We start from the raw sequence: 18,224 nt of genomic DNA on the forward strand, positions 1-18,224 counted from the left end.
TGTTGTTTCGATGAAGTTAAAAAGAGTAGGCCTATGTCATGCTTGAGTTATTAGAATGCTATGAAACAAGGGATTAATATTTACAGTTCGGCCTGATTTGAAGAGTCTACGTCATCGTATATTTTGACTTGTACGAGCATGTCCAGAGATATAGCATATTGAAAGCTGAATATCATAATAATCGGAACACACATTTATACTAGCATTCAAATGTGTCCTGTTTCTTGGATAATATATACATACTGAGATAAGACAGAAAAATCAGTCCAGGCGCGTAGCGAGGAATTTGCCAAGGGAGGGGTGAAACTGTAGGCAAACTTTCAGAGACGTAGATACGTTATTGCAGACTATCTAAGCGTAGCGCCACCACGTTGGCACAATTTTGGATGAAAATGCCTCCCAGATCGCTGGAAATGGCACTCCGGAGGCCTTGTATGTTGCATCTTTGCATTTTCTCTTTGAAATTACGAGCGATATCATAAAAACATGCAAAAACATATGCTCAAAGGGGGAGGGAGCGGCTGCCCCCTTCGCCCCCCCCCCCCTTGGCTACGCGCCTGAATCAGTCTATAGTCACCTCATGTCAACGTGCTAAGTAAGATAAAATATTTTCTAATTTCTTAAAATATATCAAATTTATCGATTTATGTTTTGTTTAGATCTTCACCTTTGATGATCCGTATAACGATAATGCTCTCGTCGTCCAAATAATTTTCCCGAATACTGAGGCTATACATAAATAGGTTTCATATCCTGTAGAAACAATTTGATTAGCATTAATTGTTCTTTTCCGTCTCATAGTTTGCTTGATTGATTCTTTTCCTTTGAAGTTTACCGCACCGAGTTATAATTAATCTGCTTCTGAATATTTGAACAAACTTCCTGGGATGACAAACACTACAATTATAATTTCATCCTATATGCATAACTTTGAATGATAGCGTTTTGAGCCTATAACCGTCGACCAAAAATCAATCGCTGCTAACAATTGCTACATTGGTATATTTTTAAACTCCACTGGCTTCATAAAGAAACGTCGAACCTAGAAAGAATGAGTGTTTTCTTTGATACTCTAACTTATCAACTATAACCAAATGTCATTTCATATCGACCATAGCCAAAAGTTATTGTATTTTCACTTCGATTGAAGTACTTTAATATGAGACTTTCATTAGTAAAGGTTACCCATGTGTGTCTATATTTAACGTTAGACGACTTTTGCATAGGTTTAATCTATACGTATGTCACGTGCACGTGTCTTAATTAGTCTGCTTTTCGTCGTTGGCATTCTCTCAACAGGCTCCATTGAATCATGTGCTCATCTTCAGAAGATAAAACTCATATCCGTGCCTTATATATGACATCAACGCGAGCTTGTGGATGTCTCATTCCATTTGATTCAATTGCATTCTCGTGTACGAGTATACATGTATACATATACATAATAACAAAGAATGACTGAGTTATCCATTTAATTACATCGACCGGTAGGTTGTCATCTACGCATGCGCGCCAGGTGAAACTTCTGTTTGGGAATTCCAATAAATACGACAAGGGTTTTTTTAAGTTTGTTTCACGTGCGTGAGATGTTCACTGTTGCTGCATGTGTGAGAAATAAAGAGAGGGAGTCGCAGAGACAGCCAGAGAGTAAGAATAGGAAAGACAGGAGGAAAATACGAGTATATTAAAAATGGAATGAAAGAAATATTTATCAGATTGGATTACAAGATTACATGGAGAAGAAAGACAACATCTCGAAACTTTTCATCTACAGGCAGCACGGAGTAAAACTTGATACTGAAGACAAGATGATTGACAGTTTATGTTCGTGTATTATAGTCAAACAATACTAAATTGAGTTTTAAGTGACTACAAATTTCATTGATGTTGCCTTGGAGTTGTACCGGCTCGCTTTTTACTTAATGGAATTTTTATTAACTTTTTTACGTCCAGACAAAAGTGAAATTAAATAACAAAACAAAGTTACGAACAGAAGAGAAATAATAAATTCATCTCAATATAGACAAAATTATATAAATAAAAGTATTGATGAAGTCAAGTTGTAACGGCTTGTGCCTTTTCTGATTTGAGGATTTCGAGGGGGTTAAACCTTTTCTGGCTTCTTTTATGAAATAAAGCCTATTATTTTACATCGACAAGAATTACCTACGATGGATTACTATGGAATATAACACAATCTGCTGACGTCATTCAACCGCTCTCATTTTAATCATTTCATCAAAAAGTCAAGAGAAAACCCGAGTAAATGATTTTCTTTTGAAGAAATGTCATCAATTATTCCCCAGGAGTGACATTCATGAAACAGTTTCAAGAAAAAATTGTGTCGTCAATTTTGATCGATTTATTACAAAACGAATTTTCAAGGGAATTCAAGTTATTTTCTTCCAAGATTAAATTCTAGAGAAGTGTACATAATTGTCCCTGAATGAGGTTTAAAGCAATTAAGCAACATTCGACGAAAGAAAAATGCCAATGAAGACAGTGCGTTGCTAGGAGAGATTGCCTTTTGCTTCCTTGCTCCTTCTTCTTCTCCTCCTTCTCTTTCTTCTTCCTCCTCTTCTTATCCTTATTTCATCTGTAGTCTGCGCGTAAATAATAATAATAATACAAAAACGCCAAAAAAAAGGAGGTTTTTAAAAATTGATTATCCGGGATGATGATGATGACATTGCACTGTGTGGCAATTAGACCGATGTATCAGTAGTGGCCGACCTATGGAGCGTGGATTATTAATATGAACGTGCAGAGATCATCTATCAAAATAAGTGCTCTAAATTAGATCGTCCATATCTATCGTACATGTTGTTCGGTTTGTGTTTTCATAACGCTGTCGCTATTTAGACGTGATTAACTCGTTTTTTAGTGTTTTTGTTTGAAAGGAGAAATTTAACCTCGGTGTTTTGTTTTTTTCATTCGGATAGTGCTTTGTGGATGCTTGCACCAAATATCGCGGTATATTACAGACTTGTTAACAACAGAGTATAGTTGTTATAAAGAAAAGCGTGCCTGTTGCGCCTTCCTGGCATACTATACATTGGAATATACTTGGCATATTTCCATACATTAATATCTCTACGCTGGTTATAGACGCACCACCGGTGAGATATTTCATAACAATATTCTTAATTATCTGATTTGTGTCTTTCTTAATTAATAATTGACTTTCCCATTTTCTTTCCTTCAATATTATTCATTATAATATACGCTTTGATTTTCTATTTGTCGAATTATTCTAATAAATGAAAGATTCGTATATCAATACTAATTACGATTAATGAAGATATATGAATTCGGTAATTCAAATTTACGTCATATGTTATCACGTGATTTGATGAAAGTGTATGCACTCTCCTGACCCGACAGATGCATACGCCATGAGCAAGGAAAGAAAATAAAAAACCTCATACCCTCCCATCAACAATTAACTCGTCTTAGCGCGTGTCAATGAGCGAGGGAGTTCGTATTAATTACAAAATCACTTTACCAGAATTTTGCAACCTGTGTTCTTTCAATGGCAGTGTGTAGCCTTTATCTTCTTCTTGTTGTTGCTGGATTTTAGTATACTCAAACCAAAACCATGCTTCAGCTTTCGCAAAGAACTTAAAGACTCTCGGACAATTGAACATCTTCTTTCTGTTTTATTTTTTAATTTTCCTATGGATATATGCAATAAAATGGATCCATCTGCGATCAATACAGCTCTTTTAGAAACTGAACTTAATACTCCCGCCAAAAATTGCTATCGTCTGGTCGTGTTTGGATCGCCAAAGGTTGGTAAAACTTGTATCGTACATCGGTTTCTGACTGGTGAATATGAAGAACAATATACGCCGACAATTGAGGATTTTCATAGGAAAATCTACAAAATTCGTGGAGAATTCTATCGATTGGATATTTTAGATACATCTGGAAATAATCCCTTCCCAGCAATGAGCAGATTATCGATTCTTACAGGTAAGCCTTTTTTTTTAAAGTAATTAAGCTGCTGTATTTGCGTTTGTTTATGCATGTGTCTTTATGTCTGTGTGTCTGTATATCTGTCTGTCTGTATGTGTGTCTGTATGTCTATACGCGAGAAGTCTTTCTCTGTGTCTTAGACTGGTCTTTTTTAAAGACTGATATGTCTACTGTGTAAAGACATCGTTTACGATAGCTCTTACCTTTAAGTTAAAGGTGATGTGTCGGTGAACGCCTAACAAATTGAATCCCGTCTCATATCCCTATCGACAGTGTTATTAACGCATACTTGTGAGTAGTCATCCCGTGTCCAAAGCTCTATATGTTTACTCATGCACCTATTAATTGCAGCTACTCAGTTATACATCCATAACTCTCTAATTCCAAAAGAGAGCGTGAATTTACTCTTATAGAGTGACCACAATTAATCAGTCTTTTCGATTAGTGATTTCACTCCTCTCCACGTAGAGTGAATTCCATTAAAGTAAGCTCTAAACAATCACTCGATCGGGAAGTATATTGCAATGAAGTCATTCTTTGATAACAAGAGTGAAATTTTCTAAGAAGTCGTAATCATGTGCACTCACAAAAAGTGAATTCTCACTAGTTGTTCTTTTATTGGAGTAAATAGTGTATAGCTTTACAAGATATTTCGGGGACAATCCACAATATCTGACAGGTTTGGTCAAGTTAGTGTGCTTAGATGCAAACGTTGCTCCATTTGGCAACATTTTTAAACAATGTTAAATAATTTCTCAACTGTTTTGGTTGTTGCTTACAATGTTGTTATGTTTTATATTATTATACCGTACACTTGGAACTTTTCAAAGTTCTGTTTGTCAGAGAGGAGAATATTAGGGGGAGCGGAGGGGAGGGGTGGGTGGGGCGGGAACGAGCCACCTTGATTTTATTCGGATACGCTAAAGCCCCCCTATAGAAGGATGCGTGCAGGTTGCACGCCTGTGTCCGAGAAAACTCCCTTGCGGCTGTAGAATGGCGGTGATTAATTAGTGATTACTTGTTACGTGGTTTCATGAAATTTTATTCTCGTTAAAACTTTGAATATGAAAAGTTTCTTTCAATACTTACTAGAATTGATTCAACAACTCAGTAACATATGGACAAGAAAAGACAAATTGCCACCACTTAATAGGCATGCATATATTACGTAGCATGATAAAGAGAGCGCAATTGTCATTCTTTTGATGTTAAAGTATAGCTTCTATGAGTTGACTCTGACCAAGTGTATGGTACTGTTTAATACTAAAACCCCATACGTAACTGTTCATTTTAAGCAAGGAAGTAAAATGCGAAAACGTTGACGTTTTCCAAGTTTTATTTGATATGTCATTTATATGACAACTTGTCTGGGCTAAATAAAAATCAAATAAAATTCTTTACTTTACTCAATCATTGACCTTCTTTTATTTTGGGCAATTTGGTGAGAATTGGCAAGAATGTAAGTTTGATCAAATACCGTCTTTTTATGAATATAAATAAGTCTTAATTTTGAGTAACAGTTGGTATATGTTGGTAAAATTTGCTGACGAAACGTGAGTGCGTATATTGTGTGTGCAGGGCATGCATGGTATTCTTCCTTGTACGGCTTGGGATAACATTTTTACTCATGATTATATACGTTATAATGTCCGACGTGTGTTATAGTTCTGCATACCCCAACTTGAATTAAAGGTATTGAAGACTCGCCCCAAATCGCATGCCGCGCTCTGAAAAAGTTAACTTTCCGTTGCTTACAAGTGAAGTTTTCTTCTTGTCGCTACAAAATGCAGACAGTAATGAAACGTGATACCTTGTTATCTTGTACCTAGACCTGGGATGTCCATCGCTGATATGTGCACTGTGTTGTGGGTATTGACCGTAGCTGTATGTATTGACTGTACACGAGTGTCTAATAACCGACGGTAGCAAGCATCGATGGTGGTGTCTAACACTTCTGTTACACCTTATTCGAAAGTAGGTCAGATTACCGGCATAAGACGTTTCTTTGTGCGCGAGTCTTCACACCCTTTAAGCCAATTAAGATAGAAAACTAAGTTGTAACAAGTTGAACATACAGAAAAAAGTTACTCGAAATGTCTGAATATATAACATGTATTTTCATCATTCTCCAAGGGCCCCTCTATAGGTGGTTGATCTTGCCGTGAGATGTTTTCTATCACAACCGTATACGCCTATCATGATAGCTGTGATATACAGATATATGTTATCACCATGGTTGTGATGTGCGGTTGTGATACTAACATAGCAACATATGGTGTCAAAACTTCCACGGTTGGACCATGGACCTATAAGATCACCCTGTTTTACGGCAATGCGATCCTGTCGACCACAGTCGCCCCATCCATCGCGGCATACTGGTATAGGCCTATTCCTACATTAATTAATATTGCGAGGTTGTTTTCCGTTTCTTTACAATGGACATTATAAATAACCTTCTTCCTCTCATGCGCGGCTAGACTCGACGCGGTTGAATGGACTTATAGCTTGGACAGTTGAAGCATACAACTAAAATGTCACCCGTGTACAATTATAGACCATGTACAGAAGATGACATGCATGTGACAGTTTGAATTCTGACTTTACCGTCTATATTAAAACTTAAGCTCTTTAGGACTTGAATATTTCCTACTAATCATATACTCCGATGCATGCTATAGATAAGTAACTTTATTGAACTGTGATTGAATGTTGGGCGTGCTAAAGGTCGAAAGGTTCTATATAAGTATTAACATGACGTCATCTGCAGCAGCCAATCTAATCTTCATTTAGCCATTACTCTCGTCCGTCAAGGGATTTAAATGTCAAAAGACCATTTATTCAATTCACTTCAAGGAGAAACATTTCTCGATCCTTTATATGTCTTCGAGCAATACTCATAATTTTAATAATTAATGGTTTTGCTGATAAGCTATCTAGTGTCACTCCTGTACAGTATATTTGACAGTCATATTGTACCTCGATTTTTTGTTCACGAAAAGATTGGTTCACACTTGAATATCCCTTTAGTGGATTTGTATGTAAGCAACACATATAACTGGCTTTACTTATGCCCTATAGGATTTATACATTTTTAATGTACAAGTCCTTCCTATCAGTTTCACAGCTGAAATGTGATATTTACAGAATGTGTAATACCTTAACAATGGCATAACCACAATCCTGATGGCATTTGCTCAAAGGAGAGTAGGATATATGGCATCCCTTGAAAAAATTTGTACCCGTTTTCTTCGCTTTTCTTCACGTGGATGTCATTGGTATAATTCATTGTCATATCTGAGTGAATGTATTGATTTGTAATTTAAAATAGTTCTCTGCCCCCTTCTTGTGTTTGAATATCCTACAGTGTGGGTTCTTATTTCCCGATAACTCCCCCTCAACCCACCCCCCTCCCCTCACAACCCAAAGACATGCACATAAACAAACCTACATCCCATATCATAACTTAACCTCACATTTACTGAGAGGAATATGGTTTCAAAGATTTTGAAATTTTGCTAGATTCGGTAGATATTCCGAAGACAGGATTTTACTGTTCCCTTCTATAAGATTGTCAATCATCAGTTTTTCTCTAACACTGTAATACTACGATATACATGTGCTCAATATCAAGGGGTAGGAAGCTTCCAAAAAGTGAGGCGCGGGGGGGGGGGGGGGACATCAGAGGGGCACTTTCTCATTCAACAACCATAACTCGTTATGCTATAAACCGATACACATCGGCCATATCACTTAAATATATATGATGATGTGTTATCGATATATTATGGTGCACGTGTATAATTTAAAAAAAAATAATTAAAATTAACAAAGGCAAAATATATCCAAAAGACAGTTGTCATCAAAGGGGCACATTGTATTTGCCAGTAGGGCACATTTGCTATTTTGGAAAAACTGGAGAGGCACGTGCCCCAAGTGCCCAAGCTCCTACCCCTCGCTCAATATACCTGGAATTGGATCTAGGTATTAAGGAATAATTCTGGTGTAGTGATGTTAATCTTTCATTACACCGATAGCTTCTACCAATGAAATCATAAATACCTTGTAGAGATAAATTGAAGATATCGATTGTTCAATAAATCAAAACAATATTGAAAGTTAAATCTTTGAGTGAAACGAAATTTCCAATCGATAATATTATGAGAACAGCAATTTTTCGTGATTGGTCAGCAAATTGTTTTCTATTCCAAAGTAACGTGTTAATAATTCTAAATAAAAATGATTGAATATAATATTTAATGTAGTGCGTTGATTATCTTATAATATGAAAACAAAAGGTTTTTGAATTTGCACGGCCGGTAATAACCCCGTGTTGGAAATTGATTATACCCGAAGCGACCGTCAAATGCGTTTTAAAATGTTTACTTTATCCCCCCTAACAAATGCACTACTTGAGGTCTTCGCTTCTTTGCATATTTTAATGTAATCATAAAAATTGTTTTCAATTAATCACTTTAGGATTTTACTAAATTTTTAAACGTTTTCTGTCAAGGTTTGATCTTACCTATATCCGAAAAAAAAGGTTATATAATTTTCACCTGATTTATCTAAAATTTATTAGATAAAAATCCTGACTGAAAGACTATATCAAAATCTCATTCTGCAGGGTTTGAGAGACTAGGAGACCTGGATTTACCAAAAAAAAAAGAAGATGTTATTAAATTATCCAGTTTTACTAATGTCAATTATTGTTTTAGAGTCTCTCCGTTGGTTAAGCTTCTCTTTTTTTCATCTCATAAGCTGAATTTTGTTTTCACTAAATGTGAACTTGTAGAATAATTAAAGCAGCAGTCCCTGTTTCGTCATCTTCACGATTTACACTGAATGTTATACACAGTAGATGGAAGCATGAAACAAGTTAGTATGCAATGCTCCTTTAAAGCAGCAGTCCTGTTTTAATTTTATTCGAGAATAATATTACGTGATATATGAGGTAAAACAGTGAACAAATATTCCATACGCCTTTAAAGTGAGCATTCAATCCAATTAGCGTTTTAATCATACGGGAAACAAAAGTGATATGTCGAATCAAAACATGGGAGATATTCGATCATATAGTAAAATAATAATAAATTAATTGACAAAAAGAAACTCAAAATCTGTAAAAGGGAGATTATCAAGTGTTGTTAACATTCTTTTTTTGGTAATTACTTAATTATTTATTCAAATTTTCAAATTTTTGTCAAAGATGAAATCTGTGAGATGAAATAAACAGAACCTTATCAATAGTGCAGACCTGATTATAACGTGACAAAAGCACCCTCCGGTATATGTACATGGAACTTTAAGTGATACACTTAAAGTCACGTGGTAAGGGTCATTAATATATCTTTTAACTGTTTCACTTGATCACCACATGTTATTAATTGGTCTATTTTCACCCAATTACCTCAAAAATATTTGTAAATATCAGTCATCGGTAAAAGCGTGCCGAATTCAACATTTAACGAGACGCGTATATCATATAGGAATCAGGTTTCAAAAATCCGTAATATCTTCCCTTTTATTATTATTTTTTTTTTGTCTCTTTTGACGTTCGATAGCAACATATGCAGATGAATTCGACGAAAATCTCACCTTTTATCGTACACGTCGGGACCATGCGAACTATAAAGGTGTGAACAGAGTTAGTCAAGCACAAAATGAATGCATGCAATAGTGTCGTAAGATTCAGATCCATTTCGGTACGTGCTTTAAAGTCATTTCTTCTTATTCAATCCCTTAAACGATAGTCTCTTCTCCTTTTTATAACGAGAGTGATAACGGTTAATCAACAAATAAAACATATTTGATAAAGAAATGTGTGAATGCCAAATCCAGAGTAGTGAAAACACTCACTTTTATATATTCCATTCTGCTGCAGGGGGGGGGGGTGACTTAACCAACAGGTTTGTATATATATATATATATATATATATATATATATATATATATATATATATATATATATATATATATATATATATATATATATATATAAATATATATATATATATATATATATATATATATATATATATATATATATATATATATATATAGATAGATATATACATACATATATCACTTGCATATATTCATCACGTTTCACCGTGCACAAATATGGTGTTCCATACAATCAGTTATATTTTATATGGCAACAAAGATTCTTTACCGTATATATAAATTTGGCGGGAAAAATGTCGAAAGGAGAGAGGAAGAAAAAAAAACTGCACGCTTTTAGACTGACCTGTTTTCTCAGTTGGAATCGAATTCTGGACAATTTAATTACAAGCCGGTGAGAATATGCTTTTGACACCTTATCTCTTCCTGAAACTTTCTAAAATAAAAATATTTCCTTCGGCTAGAAATGGTAGTTTCCACAAATGCGTGTGCGGCCAAGTCGGAGTTCGAAACATATTGTGTGATTTGAGAAGCATTAAAATTGTGACGTCAGACGCTTGACCAAATGTGAGGTCATTTCTATAGGAAGTTCGTACATCTGGTATTAAGTAATTCCATAAAGAAGTATAGACTTGGAAAACCAAGTTGGTATATTAAATTATTTGTTATTATTACATTTGCATCAACGCGCGCTTCTATGTAAAATCTTAATATTCCCCTCTATTCTGTAACGCTTAACACTAACATCATCATATCTATATGTTTCAGTGATTGGTGAAGACAACGACTTCATAGTCAAATGATCAACTTTTTGATCATAACTTCTTAATGAAATAACATAGGTGTGTAGTTTGTAAATACCCCTTGATACTGAAGACAGAGAGAAAGGATTGGTTAGGCAAGGCTTTGGCCTTGTCTCCCGGCCACCTCCGATCTTTATGGTTCAAACTTGTTGACAAATGATTTCAATCAAATTGCGAAGAGTCACTGGCAGTAAAACCACACAAGCACAGTCCTGGAGTTCGTTTTAGCCTTTTAGTTTTATAATGAATTTGTCGCTTTTCGACGAAGTACAGCTATACTGAGAAAACTTTCTTCCTCGAAAATCTATATATACTCACAAACATGGAACGCCGATTATCATATCCATTTTCCCCCTCGGTTTCATTCCCATGGCACGCCATTTCTCGAAATGTCACGGTACCTAGATACATTGTAAATTTTTCTGACAGTTTATAGATCTATAAATGGAATCAAGTTAGCAAACCGTGTAATGACACAAGCACCCAGCATATATCAGTCTCTTTTTTTTTCTTTTTCTTTTTTAATATATATGCTCATCCTTTATCTATCGTACAGCGTATATACGTTATATGAACTTCAAGAAAATAAATTCCCACCTGCCTCGTTTCGATACGCTTCATTTAGTTCTATCGATTTACAGGGTTTCACCGGATAAGGAATCTTTTCATTTTGACGAGAGTTCGTGTTAAACCTATTTGACAGTGATTTTCATGTACGATCTTACCGTTACCGTTATCGACATGCCATATTAAAAGGGAAATATATAAGCCGCGCCGTGTGCAAAACGCGCCACTGACTACACACAGTACACAATATCAAAGCATGTGTATAGAGAAAGCGAAATATGTCGTCTGCTACAAAGACACACATCATTGACTCGAAAGAGAGATTGTCAGGCCTATAATTAAAGGTGACTAGAACGTCTCGACGGATGACGTCAGATATTGCTACGATGCACATTGCACACCATGCATCATGTATACGATACGCTTGCAAATATGTTCTACTAACATATAGAACGGCTACATAATTTCCTTCACCGCTGTATATGTTGACTTACATCAACAATTCGCGTTACACTGTTACGATGTTTTCCATGACACAATGTAACAACAATGTAGCCCATGAAGTTAGGGCCTAACCGTTCCAGTTTGATACCAGAGGTAAAAGAATATACCTTTGATTTGCATTTGGATTTCTGGGAACGCCGTTAATGTCTACACAAGTTACACAACCATATTTACTGGCGACAAATTTTTCAGAATTCTCAAAAGACGTCACACTTCTTTGATTCCGTATATGATATATCTTTCTATGGTCACGTATTACGCAACCAGGACGTTTCCTGAATTAAGGGACTATATAAGTTTTTATATAGCTATATATGTCTAGTACTATACATTTACTACTATAGTTTTAAGAAATAAGGTACAAATTAAAGTACGTTTGTTACTGTCAGGTGATTATTATGTCAAATAGTGACATGCGATCTATAGGGATAACAGGCTAGTAACCATCACTTTAATGCCCTAATTTGGCAAGGTCCCAATCTCTTAACTCCCTTATGTTTATCAATGGATACGATATATCTTGTAAATCAAGTTTTTTGCGCCGAATTGTCTATGGGACATCCCTCTCCCAATCCCAACCCCCAGAGTATCCGTAGATGTCGCACCCTAGTATCTCTTTAAAGCGTGTGTAGGTGTGACAATTGGACAGGTAACCACTGACCAGAGTTTTAACTGTTCGTGAAAACAGAGCTTCGTAAATGGTACTTTATAAATGCGTGGACTTTTAACGGTAAGAACTCACATTATGTGAAAGATATACCTGTCTGTGTGAAAGATATGTGGTCTATGTGAAAGATATACCTGTAATGAACAACTTACCAAACCAGATAGGAAAAGTATTATTCCAAGTGGCAGATACAGTATCACAGATTTGATGTTACTTCACACTCAATGCTGAAGACTTGATCAAGTCTAAATATGACATCATCGAGCAGCTTGTGCTTCAATTCTTTATGGGGGATTTCTCTGTAATGAAGATACGTTTCTCCAAATGTTGAATCTAATATATTATATATCTTAATAAATCTTAATATGACCCTAATGATAGCATGGGTTTCTTGAGAATATGAACAGGAAACAAAGAATACGTAACAAGAGGTTTCATATCATAGTTGAACTATGACGTCACAGATTTACAGCATAGCAACCACCAGACACAACCTTTTAAACTAGGATATCTCCCAAGTGGAGGGAGACTTTTCATAGCTGTGTTTCGTGGGGTGGTCATAAAAAAGATCTCTGTCATTTCAGTGTAAGATCATTATTGTGTTTGTGTCTCTTTTATAATGTTAGTTATATCAGAACACACGTGTATCATAGCAACAGCAGCAGGACAGTGGATGGTTGAAGATTATTTTTTAGACAGTTTACTGCATATATGCTACGTTTTACATCCTTTACTTTCAGTTCCAAGTTCTTTTGAACTTTTATCATTACCATGGTTATTGTACTGTTTGATATATATCCGTTCTGTTTACTCTTGGGAAGACATGAAATACTCCCGTAGACAAATAAATGTCTCTTGTTGTCAAGTTAATCGTAAAGAACTAAGAAATACTATTCTACATAACCGAATCCACTGCGACAATATATAGTGCAAACAGTTCACAAATTGAAAAAAAGCTTGTTTCACAAAAAACTTTTGTACGCTTCGTCTGTGTTGTGCTCGCCTGACACACCGAGTCGAGAATGTGTCAAATTAGCAATTCTTAATTGCTTACCCTATTTGCTAATTGACGTTTGGTAAGTGGTGGTAGTGGAAAGTCATAGCGGTTGTCCATATTAAAATAAGTGACGTGGTCAATGGAAAAATCAGAAGAAAGTATCAAATGCCGCGGAAAAAACTCAAGGAGAATTGGCAGGTATATAGGCCTATATAAAGTCACTGAGATCCCCTTCCCTCTGTCCACCCCCCCCCCACCCTTCAAAATAAAGTTCATCCTTTGTTTATGACAATCCCATTATCTTTACCTGTGTAATTTACGGTATATGGATATGTCTGTGGTATGCCAGTCCTTATGTTGATAATTAGAGCAAAACATTAAAATCACCAATTATCAGGTTTTTTCAGAAATGTTATCAAACATATAGATCAGGGTTATCAATTTCTTTTATAAGAGAGTCAAAGAAACACATTATCTGGAGAAGGGTACCAGAGAGAATCAAAGTTTCACTATAGGCAATGATTAATCAATGTGTAGGGTGTAGATGGTGGGATTGTTCAAGCCTATAGAAATCCACATATACAGGTATATATACCCGATTAGTGCAAGAACGTGGATCGATTTTTCTCGGACCGAAGAGAAATCTTCCGCCGGACGGATTTCGCCCACGGACTACCTTGAGAAATCCTGATAAAAAACATCATATCAAAATGGTTATAATTGGGTCAAGCTATGATAACTTATACTTTCCTTTACTACTAAGAAACGCTCGTTATAGCTAACACTTTAAGGATTCAACTCATCTTTTGCAAAATAATCTCCTACAAAGTTGACCAGTTTTGCCACATTCATATCTGATAAGAAGGGGGTCGGAGGTTACAGACTCGGCCTCCGGGTCACTCGGGGATGAAGAATACGTAATAAATTCTGACTTCAAATTCTCTTTAAGTGCAGTCAAAACATAACAATATAAAAACAAGTACCACTTGTGCTGTAAGTATGTAAGAAAGGATGGCGTTTCGACTAGATTTTAAATTTATAACTGTTAATATGAATAGAATATGCTTTCTAGGAAATTAAAAGGGAGCATGGAATCCCTTGAGGGTATACCAGTCATTATATTGAGGCGCAGGTGCAAAACGAAGAAACACAATATAGAAAATGTCTCAAGCAATCTCGTCTGCAACGTTGTGGTAAATTATGTGTGGGAGAGACCTGCACTGAGAATATACATATATATATATATATATATATATATATATATATATATATATATATATATATATATATATATATGTATATATATATATATAGATATATAGATATATAGATATAGATATATGTATATATATATATATGTATGTATATATATATATATGTATATATATAGATATATAGATATATGTGTGTGTGTGTGTTTATGTATACAATATATGGCGTATTGGTGCTGTCAACACTAGAAAAGAGTATATATTAAAGTATTAACAAGAAGTAAGAGTTTCGTATATAGATGACGTCATTAATGACGTGTAATATGACGACAGACCGACGCTTATTTCGATATTGGTTTGGACAGCTTATACTGCATCATACACCTGAAGAAAATCGAAGTTTGTTAAACAACAAGTACACTCCTTAAATGAATTATTGGAAATGTGTCATTCTAACATTACATTATACATTAACGAGTTTATTACTATGCCTTCACAATTAAGTTATTATTAAATAGTACAAAGTACGTCTGGTTAAAGAGTCATGTTTTTCAACAACAAGACTGCTGATTACTTGAATTATAAGGTGACCATTTCTTGCATCCTTTTAGCATATTTGATGCTATTAAATTGTTCCAGCCTGATGAAGCGCACAAAGCATATTGACTGTAAGCGAATTGGCAGTCATTTCAAAAGGTACCAATCGATCTTATATACTGGCACAATTATAGCAAAAGGGCAAAAAATAAAACTTTCAAAAGAAAAAAAAGGGTCTGAATGAAAAGAGACAAAATGTCCGCATCAAGTAACTAAAATACAGGAAAAGATAGCAAGAGAGCATAAAGCAGAGTGATTGAGAAGCAAAAAGGCATGTTATAATTGATCGAACTCAACCATGCATTGATTCCTGAAATGCATCATTAAATGTTAAGGTAGAAATGGTTTTGTCAACCGAATCATGATATGTTTCTAATTGGATTCAACGTATTATTAAACCTGATGTAGTCTGTACTTGTGTTAATTTATTTATGGTGTATGATATTATAGGACTTTATGTATATGGGCAACGTATATAGTAATATATAGGCTATATATAATTACATAGAATGCACGCCTGCCACTTGCTGTTCTATATCTATATATATATATCTATCTATATATATATATATATATATATATATATATATATATATATATATATATATATTTTATGTTAATGCAATGGAGGTAAACGACAAAGGCAAATGAATATATATAAATGAAAATCGTAATGAGTTGGAAAATCAAGAACAGTGAAAAAACTTTCAGCCTCCACCGGGATTCGAACCACGGGCCTCCCGTGCGTTCGAATCCCGGAACGCGGGAGGCCCGTGGTTCGAATCCCGGTGGAGGCTGAAAGTTTTTTCACTGTTCTTGATTTTCCAACTCATTACGATTTTCATTTATATATATATATATATATATATATACCTATATATATATATATATATATATATATATATATGTATATATATGTATATATATATATATATATATATATATATATATATATATATATATATATATATATATATATATATATATATATATATATATATTTATAGTAGTAGCTATCACCACATATTGATTTTCAAAATCGTTTAGAATCTAACACAGTGATCTCGATTAGTCCATTATTTGTCTTTGTATAAAATTCATTAAATTCGACACAAAGTGTCATATTATTTACTTTTTTATTCCGCTTTCGCTTGGAATCTTTGTCTTTTCCACTTTCATGACAGTTATTACTTCTTTAATTTTACCACCGGAGCTGAGCCTGCTATAATGAACAAATCCCTATTAATCATGTATATTATACTGTAATTTCTTATGATATTTGTAACCTAGCCGTGAGCTCATTTTATTATTCATTTCTTCTATACGGCTCTTTCAATACATCTATTATTTTATATCATACATCAACGTATAGCTACATGTAAACATAGCCTACACTTACATTGACTGTTAGTATCCTATATATCATAATATTATCTGTCTTATACACGGTAGACCTATTGCGTTTACAATTTAGGCTTAATCACAGCATTATCAAAATCATTTCGAAACCCTACTAAATTATCTGAAACCTGCCGGTTAAAAAGTCTCTTGTCAGACACGACAGGTTTCGGTCTTTGCTTATTGAGTGAATGACTCAGTGATATTTTAAAGCAACCCTTTGGATCAAATTTTAATATATAATATATATATATATATATATATATATATATATATATATATATATATTTGTCGATGCTGCTCGATTTTGCAATTTCATAAAACATTTCAAGGATGTAGCCATGAGTTCGGAGTAGGAAAAAAGGGAAGTGGTGAGATTTGGAGAAATACGCGACAGGCTTCGAAGAAAATTGCCGGTCATGCGGCAGATTCAGATGGCTGCTTTAACTTGGACTTTATGGAGGATATAGTCAATGTTTGCTAATAACAAGCCAATTAAGTAAACTAAAGAGTCATTGAACATCGCGTCTAGCGATATATTTATGATAATGGGGATTAAACAAATACGGCATGCAGGAAGCCTCGGCTTACAAGAAATAAATCACAGATTAAAGATGTAAAAAGAGAGATAGAAATTAGAAAGGAAGGGGATAAGAAGGAAAGACAAGCAGGCGGATGGACGGACAGACGAACGTGCATACGGACAGACACACAGACGGACGGACGGAAGAGGAACAGACGAGCAGACAGACCGAAAAAGAAACCGCCTCCAAAAACCATTGAATACTTTATTACACAAAATATGCATGAGTTAGCGAAAGAGTATACTTTCAACGTTCCGTATATAATTGAGTTTTGTATTGTTTTAATTATGCTAGCAATACCAAGAACAGAAGTCGAGAGCTAAGTAGTTCCTCTTTCAGATTTTTTTTTTATCTCAATGTGGATTCTTAGCTAACTAAGTTTGATATCATAAAAATCTAAGACCAGACTAGACAGAATTAAGTAGCATCTAGCAAATTTCGGTATTATGCTAAAATTGGTCAGGTATTAATGACGACCTTTACTAGAAAAGTCTTCAGTATTGGTTATAAAAAAATTTTCGATTGCTAAAAAAAGATGCTATTATTATTTTTATATGGAATTTTCCTTGTGCAGATCATTAGATGTCTCAGAGAGGAAACTGAAGTAATGATGGCAGAAAAAAGCTTTTGGAATTTTATAAGCAAACCATGGGTGACCACTATTTAAATTTCCACTAAACTGGGGGAGGTGGGGGATACTTCTAAGCTTTAGGACTGTTATCCTAAATCACTCAGCTAGTGTTGATGTTTGCATATCTACCTCGACTGGTCTGGATATTGGCATCAAGGGCACCTATTCACTTAACGGGTTTTAACATTCATGTGCGGTAAAATAAGAATGTCTAACTTGCCTGTGAAGCCCACGTCTTGCGATTCCGTTAAAAGGAATTAGTAGTACTTTCGAATCGATAACGCATGGGTTATTCTCATCTTTAATGTATAGTTTTGTCTATCACAACAATTTAAGTACGCATCGTATATAGTTTACCCCAAATATTACTTTCAAACACTAAGTGC

At 34.8% G+C, this 18,224-nt stretch overlaps 1 protein-coding gene across 1 annotated transcript in view; it reads left to right on the top strand.

Annotated features, from left to right (window-relative positions):
* Positions 1-1,385: 1,385 nt before the first annotated feature.
* The window catches only part of LOC139960545 (dexamethasone-induced Ras-related protein 1-like), a 72,452-nt gene continuing 55,613 nt past the window's right edge, over positions 1,386-18,224 (top strand). Inside the window, exon 1 of the mRNA XM_071958991.1 lies at positions 1,386-3,975. Within this exon, the coding sequence (XP_071815092.1) occupies positions 3,678-3,975 (298 nt within the window). The 5' untranslated portion in view covers positions 1,386-3,677. The remainder of the gene's footprint in view (positions 3,976-18,224) is intronic.

This window comes from Apostichopus japonicus, chromosome 19 (assembly GCF_037975245.1).
Source record: "Apostichopus japonicus isolate 1M-3 chromosome 19, ASM3797524v1, whole genome shotgun sequence".
NCBI lineage: Eukaryota > Metazoa > Echinodermata > Holothuroidea > Aspidochirotida > Stichopodidae > Apostichopus > Apostichopus japonicus.